This window comes from Bremia lactucae, linkage group LG13 (assembly GCF_004359215.1).
Source record: "Bremia lactucae strain SF5 linkage group LG13, whole genome shotgun sequence".
In the NCBI taxonomy this organism is placed as follows: Eukaryota; Oomycota; class Peronosporomycetes; order Peronosporales; family Peronosporaceae; genus Bremia; species Bremia lactucae.
This window is the reverse complement of record NC_090622.1, coordinates 1,160,451-1,174,963: the sequence shown is the minus strand read 5'-3', so window position 1 is coordinate 1,174,963 and position 14,513 is coordinate 1,160,451. Positions and strand designations below refer to the sequence as shown.

Here is a 14,513-nt window from a genome sequence, read left to right as displayed (position 1 = left end):
AAAAAACACTATATTTCTTTCATGACGTGCCAAAATTTGCGAAAGAGGCCATTTTCGATATGATGAATTCTTTGTAATAGTAAGGCGGCAGCTGCACTTGATTTGGGTTCGTCTTGAAGTTTTAGGAGGATTGCTTTTAAATTAGTCAATTCGTGGTGATGTCGTAGTTTGTTTACGAGTTTCTTTATAAGTTTTTCCTTGACTTTAAAACTGAATTGGTGGTGATGGGTTAAATACTCGGTAAATCTTCGCACCATATTCGTCTCGTCGTGTTCACGTAATAGATACGAGAGAGAGAGTGTCCATTTGGGCTTCAGGTGAAGCGATTTCGCAAAGCCATACAGCGTGTTCTGATAGAACGTGCGGAATGGCGTCGTAGACCTCGCTTCGGTGCTTCTGTCGCTTGGGCCTTTGAACGAGGCAATTTCGTGGACGGTCGAGTCAACGCGAAGGAAGCGGTTGGAAAGCGAGTTCGGGGATAGTTCGTCACTTGCATGAAGCGCGAGGGTGGTAATGACCCCGTAGAGAGTCAAGTACAAAAGAACTACGTGCACGCGCATGGGGTGAGACGGAGAAACGAGAAACGAAATGAGGTGTTGAGAGAGGAGCTTTTAGCAGCCAAAAGTCTTGGAGCGCATTGGAAAACCTGCTAATTATGAGGGGTCGTATCGTTTATGCATGTTCGACCAGATTAAACTGAATTCAATTATATAAAGTGTGACATCGCTCTTTCGAGACCCTTTCAAAAACATGCGACTTGTGCATCTTGAGATGCGCCATGCACCGAACGCATCCTTTTGTGATAAACCGTCTTCAGAATCAAGGATAGAATGGGGAATTGCATCTAGTGTTTCAACTTATCGCATTGGGATCGCAGCATGTCAAGAAGTAGCTCATGAATGGCTTTGTACGCTGCGATTCTATGCATGCATTACAACAGTTTTCTTTCGCTTGCCTTAACATAAAAATTATTTCTTATAAGAGAAAAATGATATTATTTCATAGGAGAGGAAATGAATAAAGAAGTACAAATTTTTTTTTTTATCTTTATAAACTTGGACTTAATAGTCCCAATTTTATTAAATCTTTAATAATGACGCAATAAGACATTAGTCGATTGATTGGTTGATTTAAGTTTAAATCAACTCCGCAAATCTTTACAATACACGATGAGTGTAATAAGGTGTTCCGTTACATAAGTACTATTTTCATATAAGAGGAATTACAATAAGTATTTCCTATAAGAGGAGATAAACAAAAAAGTACAAAATTAAAATCTTGATCAATTTTAACTCCAATGATTCCAATAATACCAAAATTGATATTACTGATGCAATAACACATTTAGCTCTATTGATCGGTTGATCTAAGTTTAAACCAACCCCGCTAATCGTTACTATACACGATTGTTGTAGGCGGGCACATCTTAATGCGGCCACGCTCTACTTAGACGCACAAACTAGCACAGCGAGGAAGCGGTTCGACCGTCTTCTCTTGCGTGCAGTGAGGTAGTTCTGGTGGGCGCCTTAGCGACCTCACCCGACGCACTAAGTACTCTAGTATGGTGTCATCACGGGAGCGAAAATCCGGCTCCTCGTGCGCACTTACTAAGTAGGAAGTAGTTTTCAGACTGATTTATATTTAGTCGAATAAAATATAAGTACATATTTTAACCAATCAAAAATGTCATCTCTGTGGATAAGATAACAATATTACATATTGCGAGCGTATCATTCTGATTACCTTGCGTAACGGAAGACGCTAGCCGTCATCCCTCCTAATGTGAATGCACCTATGTGCATCGTATACACAAGGGTTGGTCACGAATGTGAAACACACCCGAGTGGTGGGTCTAATTACTTTTTTTATTTAAGAAATTGACCATTCTTTTAAGTACACCAAGTGTACGTAACGGGGAATTTTGAAACATTAGAGCAATTTTAGCCCGTCACACCATCCCTTCTTTAAGAACGAATTCACATTTTAAAAATCGTCAAAGAGGAAGAGGGAACTCCGAGCTGCTTAACGCGCCGCAAGTTCACTCAATCACCCTAGCGACATGTGTTCACATACACGGCGCCAAAGATGTCACCGAAAAGGTGTCGCGTTGGTGGGTCGTCTGCGAAGACGCCCACTCAACATCAGACTAAGCGCACGCACCGTGTTAGCACGCCGGTAGCGTCTAATGCATTAGTCGAAACGCCGACAGCTACTGATGCTGTCGCGTTAATAGCGATTCAGGATTCATCTTACTTTAACAGTGACGATGTTGATCTGTCGCTTATTGTCGACGACTACAATGAGTCGACACCGTTGCCGTCGCCTCATAGAATTGATGCGGTTAGCGAGCTCATGAGGAAGGATGATGGCGCATTATTGCCCATCCAAACTTTTATTATGATTCACAACATGAAGACAGCAACATTCACGAATGCTGTCTCGTCGTCTGCGCTGATTAGCGCAACGACGGTTAATGAGAGCGCTACCCATAAAGGCGCAGCCGCTTCTTCGCTGGGTCAAACCACAAGGCCTTATGATCAGACCATTATCCATAATGGTTCCGACATAGAGAAATCTGATCCTAAAGCTTCGCAGACGACACGTGAACGTGCTCAGTCGTTGTCAAAAGCCTGTCGTTTTGAACGTGGCTATGTGACGGGTGGCATATCACTTATGCTTCCTCCATCTAAATGATCTCATTTACACGGGGCAAAAGCGTCGCTCCTAGAGCGCGCAATTCTAGACGCTCATCGATATTATGGCGTCTTTAAATCATAAAAGGCTCAGGGAAAATTGTTTGGGCGTATTTTCCCGATCCCGGTCGTGTTGCGCTCAAATAAAACGCTCAACCAATACGAGGCGGAATTCACGCGGCGCATTTATCCGCATTCCGATGCGATGAACTAGCGGTCGCAGCGAATTAATTTTGCCCACTTGCGTATGAAATACATCATGGGCGGTACTGTACGCTTTGTTTCTTTTCACAACGCTAATTCTACTAGTCCATTTAAGACTTACGGAGAGGCCTCAGCTGGTGCTCCGTTTCATAGGCAGCAAACGAGCCGGGCACGTCAATACGTAGGGTATCAATCGGTTCCCAAGAGTCAAAACGAGATGGTATCATTCCATACGGTCGAACGAATGAGTTCGACCGCACTCCTTTCTATGTCACTTAGAAAGGAGCAGCTATCACGCGAAGCGTGATGCGTATTTCCATTATCATCTAATATGTCCATGTTGGATGATAGAACCGTGGTCCTTGGTCGGACTACAAAGTGCTACCAGGTGTAACGGGGCACTGCCGACTACTACTGCTTCAGTACAAGTCCACTTCGCACTGTTTCAGTGCGAGCGTTGCCTCACGTTACTAGTATGTGCAGAGGAAGACTCTCTTGAAAACACTTTCTTTAAACAGGGTTAAAGTAAACTGTATGTAATATAATTAAAAGTTCATCGATTTAGTACTAACTCAATTAAATAATAATACAAAACACGTAATAAAGTCGTATATGTCTTTTGCGCTCGTCCAGTGCTGACTAGACCACGGAGCAAGTAGATATATTATAACCTATATCTACCAATAGATAAGCTTTTCGAGTATTACTATGTAGAAAGTAATATTCTCCAAACATTATCTAACTTTTAGAATATATTTATTACAACCTTTAAGTGGCAATTTCATGCAACGATACATCCCGTTTCAGCGACCGTTGCCCTTTTCGGTATTTGGTCCATAATTACGTCCAGTACTTCTCGGGCGAAGTGTTCTAACCAACGTTTGATAGATGTTCTCGTGTTATAAATTTAAAAAAATCCCCATAGTATATGTAATGTCTTTAGACCCGCTTTACTCTCGCCTCAACAGGAAATGCGGATAGCAACCGTCCGTTTTCATTAGCATGCGAAAAAGCGCGTGTTTTCGAAAAAAATACTTGGCTTAACTGGGATACTACTATTAGGACAAAAAAGGGCTTGGGTGACCGGTGTATTTTTCCAGGAATGTTTGCTGTAGCTAGAAACTGACATGAAGGCTTGTTAGTCATGCAAATTCGATTTATCACCCGTTGTCTTCCATAAACAGAAGTGCATGATCCTTCTCCTCCTTATAAAATGCCATTGGAAGGACTTCTAACCTAATCACGTCAATGTTCTCCTCCTTTCCGCCCAATGCAAAATACAACATTCAGCCAATGGATGCCAGCATCATCTCACCATTCTAGCGCCATTATTGCCGCCATAACCTTCAGAAAGCCCTAAGCCGTGACGAGCGTGAGAAAATTGAGATGTACAAGGTGGACCAGCTTACAGAAATGCGTTGGTCAATGGCAGCCTGGGACGATATCACAAGTTAAACCGATGCCAAACTCCTTCCACCATACTGGTCTGGTCTGTTCAACCCGGGAAGACAGCAGGAAGTGCCACATACAGCTATGGGAGATCTGGATAAGCAAGCTATTGGCTAGAACTTCAAGCTGTTATTTATCAGCTCCCACAGCGCAATCCCTTGTCGGTTGAAAAATTCCGAATCTCGTTGTAGAGGATGAGGCAGCTCATACTAATTTAGCTGATGATGACATTTTGGCATATGTACAGCATGCTGAGGAGCAGGATGAGGAGATGCATGAAAAAAGGAAATGGTCGTATTTTCAAAGGCAGAAAAGCTCCAGGTATTGGCGTTTCTTCTTCTTTGCTTGATATTACAAACCTGAGCACCGAAATGCTCGTAAAGTAGCTCGCAAAATGCAACATGATCTCCGCCATGGTAGCACTGTGCAAAGTACTCTTGAATTTTAAAATTTGTAATGGTTTCTCCCCGATCCCTCCCACCATTACCTAATTTTATACCATTTTGGAATAAAGCTGTAGCGGAGCTACCTCGCTCCTAAAGTCAGAGGAAGACTTTCAGACTCAGAGAGTCACATATTTCTATTGAACTTATGGGCTTAACAACTCAGGGAGTCGTACAAGCTATCAAAGCTTAAGGAATCCTTGTTCAAGGGATTCAGGGGTTCGTAGAACAAAGTGGCAACTAGTGCCCAAGAGGATATACCTCAGAAAGGCTTCTATCTCTCACATATCAATGCGTAAGCCTTAAGAAGGCACTTAACGCTTTAAGATCAAAAGGGAAACTGAACTTTATTCAATTATTTAAATCTAAAAACCTTACCCTAGCTAATTAAAATAGATTTTGGTCGCCAAATTCATATCTGGCGGCGACCACATTTATTACCTATAATAAATGGGATTTAAGTAACTAACTATTTTAAAATTAGATAAAAGGGTATTTTGTCCATAAAGTAAATGTACCGCAACAACGGTTCTCCAACCGATGTGTGCCCCATTACGCCCTCCCCCATCAGATTGTTGACACCGAGTGACAACATTCGCTTCATTTCCTCTTTGAGGTTGGAACCTAAACAGCTAACCGTTTGGTTGTGTTTTTCATTCCTTTGTCTAATGACTTTCAAGCGTGAGTCACAGACTCTGAGCACCTTCCTCGACGATGAGAAAATGGTGGACTTTAAAAGTCACTTTCAATCAGAGGAGGTGGAAAAAGAGCGGTGTTCGCTCACGCCTTCTCCTCCGGACGAACGTCGGCGAGCCCCGAATCCGCTCCCAGAACGTGGTGGCCCTGATGTATTAATTGCATTGAGCAGGACACGGGACCCTGAGTCCAACATTATTATGAATCCGCTCGATGTAGAGCAAGAGCAGATAATCCTCATAGAGGAAAGAGCTCGTCGTCGAAATGCCGAAATAGCGAAAGCTAAGGCTCATAGTGAATATAGATTCACTCCGCTTAGTGCTGACGAGCGTCTCAAAGAGATTGCGGGTCATAGCTTGGCCATCTGGATCTCTGATGACCCGGCGAGGATGCCGGAGGAGATCGCTGCTCGCGACGCTCTTCATGAGCAATACCTTACGCCGAAGGTAATGACGCGAAGCAAGTATCTGACGCGATTGCGTGATCAAGCCCCTGGGGCTTCGGTGACCTCCATGAGGAAAATTCCGCTCGTTTTGTTTCCAAACGAAACAAGAACTGAAAATGAAGTCTCACTTCAGAAATGGGTTCACCGCAAACTCCGTAACATCTGGAATATCAGAGAGGTTGTGGATAGAGATGATGTTCGTTTGGAACGAAAGCTTCGCTTCGACTTTGCTAAGCTTAAAGCCAAAGGCCAGTTACGTTCGGCATTTATGCCACAAAACGAAGGAAGGCCTAGCCAATATTTCAGTGCTTCGGCTGACCGTACAACCATACATCAAAGCCGCAGTGAGGCTATAGATCCACCTAATCCCACGACTAATAGTGGGAAGCATCGTTTGACGCGAGTTGACTCTGAGCTTGGCGCTCAAAAACGTCAACGGCGTACGGGCAATCTTGCCGAAGAGGTACCTCGAACTCCCAAGAGTTTTCAGAAGAGGGGTACCCTAGCCACTTCATCAGATACTGGTATTGACCTTCACGACGACATCGCTTTAAAGGTTTCTTCATATGAAACTGAAGGTTCCCCCGCGCATCAAACAGCGCGGGAGGGGGCCGAAATTTTGGAGGAAGCATTTGATGCTCTTCGGCACGAGGTGCAACTTCTTCGTGAGGTCCTTGCTCGGGTTGAGAGCTCTTTTGAGGCGGTTCAGGACCGTCTTTCGACGCTGGAGCGTCAGCAGCCTCGCTTAGAGAGCCAGCTGAACATCCTGGTGAGGATGCAGCAATCTGCGACACGACCGCCTGTCTCGGCGCAAGCGCCTTCAATTCCACGTGGGAAGGGTCCCGATATGGCTTATGCAAGTCACGTAAAACACTGGGTGTGTACGCAGCTTGCTGAAAGGTTTAGCGTATAGGCTAGGCCCTTCTTGACCACGACCGTAAATGGTGGAATAAAGCGCGGGCTCAATTTGGTCTTGAAGACCGCGGAAACCAAGATGGTAGGAAGGTTTTTAGCGTTTAGTAAAAGTCGGTCTCCGACCATATAAGAATAAATACAGCTTCTGCCTTTGGCATCTGCTTGTTCTTTTTGTTTGTCTTGGCTATCAGCCATCGTATCCCTTACATGTCTTAAGAAACTAAATCGCGTCGCGAGAAACTCGCTTTCTTGTTTCCGAACGGTAACAGGGCTGATATCAGCAAGCCTATCGGCCAATTCTCCCCCACCAAGCCCTGAACCACGCAGTGGTGTCGTTAACAGAACGCGCGAGTGGGTAAGACCTTCTATTTAAAACGGAGTATAGCCTGTAGAGGCATGAACAGCGTTATTTAACGCATATTTTACTACTGGGAGCATTGAGCTCCAGCGCTTTGGTGTCTGAGCACACACGCTGCGTAAAACGTCTTCAATGACGCAGTTGACACGTTCAGTTTGACCATCGGTCTGCGAATGGTCCCCAGTGGACATAAAAAATCTGGTGCCAGCACTCGGAAAATTGATTCCAGAATTTACCCGTGAAATGAAGATCCCGATCAGAGACAATTGCCACTGGCAAACCATGTTGTCGAAACACGCGATCGATGAACAGCTTAGCTGTACCCTCTCCATCAATGGAATCCGGCACGGCCGCTAAGTGAACCATTTTGCTCAAAAACGGTCAACAAAGACCACTATACCGGAGTTACCGGCTGAATCTTTCGGTAGCCAAAAACAAAATCCATACTAATAGACTCCCAGCATCCTATGGGGACTGGAAGACTCGCTAGTGGCGCAGCAGCATGTGCCGTGGGTTTTACCCGTTGGCACATTTCGCATGTGCGAACATATGTGCTGACCCATTTATATAGTTTGGGCCACCAATAACTCTGGCTGATAGAGCCGCAGGTCTTTTCTCTACCGAGATGACCACCAAGGATAGTATCATGTGCCTCATAGAGGATCCGGTACTTAAATCCTCATCATTAGGAACAACGACACGCGGAAGGTCCGCGATGTCTGTGCAATAAAGCAACAGGTTGTTATCGATAGAAAATCGATGTAACCTTGCACGCAAACGTGCCGGCAATTAAATACCTGAATTAGAGTTCATTAACGCTCGTAGCAGAGCTACACACTGTTCATCCTTGGCGTAAGCTGAGCGGATTAATTCAGGAATACGTGACATGATAGTTGTCAAATGAGAGAGCTCATAATTTGCCAAAGCATTCTGCTTGCCAGGCTTATACTTAACCTTGAAGTTGTAGTCCGCGAAAAAAAGATAGTCATCGGGCCATTCTCTGTGAGAGATGGGACGACTTAGTCACCATGCGTAATGACGCGTATATATCACAAACGGCTTAGAGCCGAGCAGATGAACTCTGAATTTGACGAGAGCATACTTCGTAGCATGTAAATCTTTGTCATGAACTGGGTAGTTATTTTTCGCAGCTTTGAGCTGTCTTGACTCAAACGCAATAACACGTTCATGCCCATCAATATCTATTTGTTACAGAGCACTGCCAATGGCAAAATGTGATGCGTCACAGACGACAGTGAAAGGCCAATTTGGGTTTGGCAGTGCCAGAATCGGGGCATGGATAAGATTATCCTTAAGTGCTCGAAAAGCATTTTTTTCGGTGCTAGTTCAGCACCCTTCTGTATCCTATTTAAAAAGATAAAATAATGGCCTAGCCATATCAGCGTAATTTTCGCTATATTTGTATCACTCGAGCACTGCTCGCAAATGGTCTAAATGGTTCTCTATATCCGACTGACCCTGCTCCGCACGACTATGGACAAAAATGTCATCGAAATAAGTCTGTGCATAATCTCGATGAGGGCGAAACAGTTGCGTCACTGTACGATTAAATGTTGCCGGGGCGTTGGAAAGCCCGGGGCATAACCAGCCACTCCCATAACATGCCGCTTGGGGTGCTAATCGCTGTAAGCGGGATATCACTAGCTCGCATCAGCAATTGGTAGTAACCATCGACTAAGTCCAATGCAAGGTACATTGTACATCCCACCATATTGTTTTGAAGAACATTCTTTCTGGGAATGAGGGTTTGTGCTGGTATAGTGGCAGCATTAAGCTTATTATAAGCATGTACAATGCGCCATTTACCATTTGGCTTTTGACACAAAATGTTGGTGTCGAATGAGGAGATTTGCTCTCTCTTACCATTCCAGCCTCGTGCTTAGCACGGAAGAAATCGTCAATGACGTCACACTGCTCCCTTGGTAAAGGCCATTGTCTTGTGACACAATATTTGGTTCCCGGAACTAAGTCAATTTCATGACGAACACCTCTATTCGAAGGTAAAATCGATGGTGGATTATTTCACATCACATCTAGGAATTTCTTTATTAAGGAATAAAATGAATCGTATGATCTTTAAGGATCGATGACCCATTTCGCGCACTAAGAGCAGCTTTTAAGTCATCCAGGACAGCTTCGTCGAGAAGTGAGGATGAGTTTAACTCAACCATAGGTCGAATGACCACCATTTCGGATAAGTCACCAGCTTTTAAGGCTCGACCGGACTCATCAATAGACATTTCGGTTAAGCTCTAAAAGTGCATGTAATGAAGGGATTGCCGCAAGGCTAAATTCCCCCTCCATGTTACCAGTTACGCCATTTAAAAGCGTATGTACTTGCTCACTCGTACCACTTTGTGAGGGTATACACCCTTCGTGTCCACCCGTGTTGGAGTGGAAACAATACGCCTCTTAGAGGCCGGGACATTCACGCCCCCGAATTTGCAGCCTGTATTGGTTCAATACAAGACATGGTGTCTAATTTGTCATCCGACAAGGAGTTAGGTAACTCAACTTCCTTATTCAGCGAACGTTTACGTGTTGCTTCACGTGCATTAGGAGGGTTTGACCCAAAATACCCTGGCGACCTGCCAACAGTGTCACTACTGACACATAGTATGATGCCACCTCGGCCGATCATACTCGGTGGACTTAGACGTGCCACTCCACGTATCTCAGGGATATTGCACCCTTGATGATTCGGCCTTAGGCCAACAATGCTTTCAGCATTTGGTGAATCGTTATTATGACGAGTGTAACTCGACGGAGTACGTGCCGTTCCACTTATTTCTGCTGAGCCGGGCTCAGAATTATTTTTTTAACATTAGAGTGTATTAACGCAGACATGCCAATGTCTAAAGCACTGACAGACTCGTTCAATGATCCGCGCCAATAGCGCATTTGTTGCCTAGCAAAGGTGGGTTCATGACTCTCCAAAACTTTGCTAGGAACATTGCGCGTGGCGTCTAAGGTCTTAGACCTCCAATCGATCCATGGCTCATGGTGTTTTAACCAGGCCATACCAAGGATGAGATCATATCTCGAGCCATATCAAGGACGAGACAGTAATCCATACTGTCAAAGTCCAGAAACTTTATACCTAAGTTCAATGGAACTTTGGGAACAGTGACACGAGTCCCAGTCGCTAAGCGAACAGTGATTGTATCACCTTCATGCGCTCTAAGCGCCTCAACGTAATGTTGACTTCCTTCAAGGGAAAGGCGTCGAGCATAATTGCAAGACGCTTCTGAGTCAAATAAAATTGACTACGGCTTATCAAAGCCCTTTACAGTCGCTTGAGCGACTAGCAAGCCAGGCTTGTACTCTCGCCCCGTGCCATTGAGGACCGAGCTAATCGGGGCTAGGTTCTGTTTATTCTCACCTCCTTGAGGTTGAACAGAGCCTAGGTCTTCCCCAGTAGGGCACCCCGCACCTACTGGGTATCGACGTTTTCCCGCACCGTCCCAGATCTCTGGTATAGGTCGGAGTTGGAGCTCTTTCGAGCTCTACGCAAATTTCGAAGAGGACAGGCAGGGCGTAAAAGTTTCGTGCTTCCGCACATATAACATTTTCGGATGGTCTTATGCTGTTTCACAGCTTGAAGAGCCTCTTCTCCTTCCTCAACGAGGCTCAAATCCATAGGTTCCGCTCTATTATACGGAACCCATGTGCTCGAGGAGCTTATTCGGTAAATAGGCGTGCTAACGCGAGCAGACTTAAAGTCAAACTCGGCGCGTAGCGCTATGGCAACTGCCTCTTCGAATGTAGCCGGATGAGATCGGAACAACTCCGTCCGGGAAACGCCCTAATTGAGACCTGCTCGTCATTTGCTGTTTTAGCGAATCCCATGAGGGAAAAGCGTCGTTTATGGACGTGCCGCACGATCGTGCCCATTCCATGGCTCTACCTCCAAGTTTGGAAATGGCCATGGCCACCTGTTGCCGTTCTGTTAAGAACAAGGCGGAATCAATGGACATTTCCATCTGCTTAATCCATTAAGGGAGATTTCTCCCTCTTTTACCACAATTGTTTTCACGATAACATTTAGATGGCGAGTCGTCGGCTCTGGGTCAGGTACAGAGATATACCGATTAGCATAGATGCTGCTAAATGTTCCTGTACCTGACCGATCAGGGTGGCTTCGTACCGCATGAAGGCCTCAAGCCTTGCATGCAGGACCTGTGCTCCTTGGGAAATAATAAATTTCACGTGCTTAAGCCCGAATAAGGTTTTGAGCTTGTCATAAGCGGCGCGTTGCGCTTCTGACAATTCTGGAATCTCTTCCATTTTCGTGAGAAATTAGTCTTGTAAAGACTCTGCGTAGATTGACTACGAGTGCTACCAGGTGTAGCGGAGCTAACTCGCTTATAAAGTCAGAGGAGGAAGACTTTCAGACTCAGAGAGTCACTTCGTTCCATTAAACTTATGAGTTTAACAACTCAATGAGTCGTACAAGCTATCAAAGCTTAAGGAATCCTAGTTCAAGGGATTCAGGGGTTCGTAGACCAAGTTTCAAGTAGTGCCCAAGAGGATATACCTCAGAAAGGCTTCTATCTCTTACAGATCAATGCGCAAGCCTTAGGAAGGCACTTAACGCTTTAAGATCAAAAGGGGAACTGAACTTTATTTAATTATTTAAATCTAAAAACCTTACCCTAGCTAATTAAAATAGATTGTGGCCGCCAGATTTATATCTGGCGGCGACCACATTTATTACCCATCATAAATGAGATTTAAGTAACTAGCTATTTTTAAAATTAGATTAAAGGGTATTTTACCCATAAGTAAATGTACCGCAACAACGGTTCTCCAACCGATGTGTGCCCCATCACAAAAGCTCTACTTCTGTAACATAATATCTCCATTAAAACCTTATGAGTATTAGATATAAGTTGTCCCGATAGAATCGATGACGCTAGATGACATACTCCATAAATTTACAAAGGTTTTCAAGTAGAGGGGAATAAGATAGCTTAGGAATGACTGTAGCTTACAATTGCTCAGTTGTAAAAGGAATTTATGCTAAATCTTTTGTATTTGTTTCGTGCGCGTACAAACGCACAAATTTCGATTGCTGCGTTCCATCAGCGTCTTTCTTTTGTTAAATTTGTTCCTGCCCTAACAAGTTTTCAATCTTGACCGAGGAATTCCGGAATACAACCTAGCAAAGAGAATATAGGCGGTGGTAGATGAAATGACGTTATTCTTGACATATGCATGCACCAATCAGACTGTATCAATAATATTGCTGTCAGACCAGCAAAAGTCATGTATTTAAAAGCATCCAATAGAAAAAAATAAACTGCTACTGGCAACGATCGCGGTGTTGTTAAAAGTTTTCAAATTATTCTTACATGACTCTTATGATAACTTAGAGATCTTCAGTAGCCACTTCCAAAATGATTCGTTCTTCGGTTTGTCCATACGGTCCAACAATAAATTGGCAAATTGTCGCGTCCTCGCGTCGCCAGAAAGCTCCTCCAATATCGCCTTCAGTTGCTTCGGCTCTGTCCTTCTCATCATCATTTTGATAACCTTCTTAACAGGAAATTTGTACTTTGGGTACACTTTCTCGTACATTTTCACGTAGAGAAACCACCTTCTTAGCATCTCAATTTCGGATAAGTCAGGCGCATAATGCGTGTAAGAAAGCACCTTGGTCGGAGATAAGTTCATCTTGTGTGCCACGGTATACAGCATACTTTGATACACCGACCGAGCAGATCTCGACTCGTTGACGTCGTTTTTTGTGCCATGTCTTGCGTCAATCTCGACTCGTAAGGCTCTAAGTGGGCGGGCCGAATTCGTATAGGCAGAGGTCAGAAATTCGTTGGAAACTTTATCCTTCGAATCATCCGTACTTGAGCAAACCGCAAGGGTTGCAAGGGCCCCAAACAGTGCCAAGAACACCAAATGCACGCGCATTACGTTGATTCGCACGATAGTTTAAGGCAAAGTGACAGAGATGGTAATGAAACTTTAATTCACTTGAGCATTTAAAGAGACTCCTTTTCTGTCACACCTGCTCGACTTCTTTGTTTGCGAGGTTAGGTTATCTTCTATTGGGCAATAGTACAATATTTGTATCACTTCTGCAGAAGCGGAAGAAACATTGAAAGGACCTGATATTTTACTGAAACTTATTACAAGAGCTTACTTCGAAGATGTAGCTTCGTTTCAACAGAATTGATGCGCTAGTCGTAGCATTCCTACTGCGCTGCTATCTAAATGATCCGTCGCCATGTCGATAAATATTCGGTCAATCGTACTTCCAATCATCTAGCGGATTGTCGCAAGCAGCTGTCACTTGTTTGTAATGTATAGCGAGTTCCCCAGACTGCCACTATCTCGACCTGTGTAGGGTTTTGCTTGCTGCGTCATGACGGTCAAGCATGTTTTTAATTCGGTAACGATCTTTGTATGCTATTTTTGCACAGCATCCAGATTCCGATTTGACCCAAATTACCTACCACCAGCTGAGCGACTTTCTTTGGTAAAAAGAGATACATTGAGGAACGATTAGCGACCAGCAATACCCTGGAGCTGAGCGACTGAGCACAACTTTTTATAAAAAAAACCGCAGCACTTACTTCGAGGTCGTAGCGTGGCAGGCGAGCAAGTAAGCGAGCACTTTCTTACCTGCGCAATTAAAACTTCTTCAGTCTGAAGGACCATCGTCCAGACAATGAAGGCAAAATTATTGTTTATAAATAGTCATGCAGACTATAAGCATTCTATAGTCAGTATACAAATTCCTGCACAAAGACGCCTCGAAAATTTCGATTCTCTGTACTTGCAAATAAAATGCTGATTTTAAAATTTGCGCACAGTACGTAAAAAAACACTAAGTATTCCAATTGACGACCGATGTGAACAAATTACAATTTGAGTTTACGAACATGCTATTCAATTTCGCGTGGAAAACCGTTAATTGATACAATTCCCTTTGTGAATAAATGCCATTTTCGAAATAATTGTTAAAAGTACTAGTCAACCTAAATTGATTACATGAAGATGAAGCGCCTCGATTACTTTACGTACACGACGTAGAGAGGAAGATTCTAAGTAGCTAGGAAGTCCTAGCTACCAAAGGTTAATTCTAAGGCTTTAGAATATAGAAAAAGTAAAAGCTGTATTAAAATATTAAGTTCCTACGTAACGATCTTCTTTTACTGACTTTATTATATTCATAACAAACTAAGTATTGCGCCTACTTGCTCACCGCACGATCGTGTCTTATAACGATTGGCGAGGTTAATTTAAACTTAAATCAACCAACCAATAGCTGT

At 43.9% G+C, this 14,513-nt stretch overlaps 2 protein-coding genes across 2 annotated transcripts; both read right to left on the bottom strand.

The window, feature by feature from the left end:
* Positions 1–8: 8 nt before the first annotated feature.
* Positions 9–560, bottom strand: CCR75_008956 (uncharacterized protein; the record flags this gene model as incomplete). Its single annotated transcript, XM_067967003.1, has 1 exon — positions 9–560. One exon carries the CDS (start codon positions 558–560, stop codon positions 9–11), a length of 552 nt encoding a protein of 183 aa, XP_067818929.1.
* Positions 561–12,585: 12,025 nt separating this feature from the next.
* On the bottom strand, positions 12,586–13,149 carry CCR75_008955 (uncharacterized protein; the record flags this gene model as incomplete). The annotated part of the gene is made up of 1 exon (XM_067967002.1): positions 12,586–13,149. One exon carries the CDS (start codon positions 13,147–13,149, stop codon positions 12,586–12,588), a length of 564 nt encoding a protein of 187 aa, XP_067818926.1.
* Positions 13,150–14,513: the final 1,364 nt, after the last annotated feature.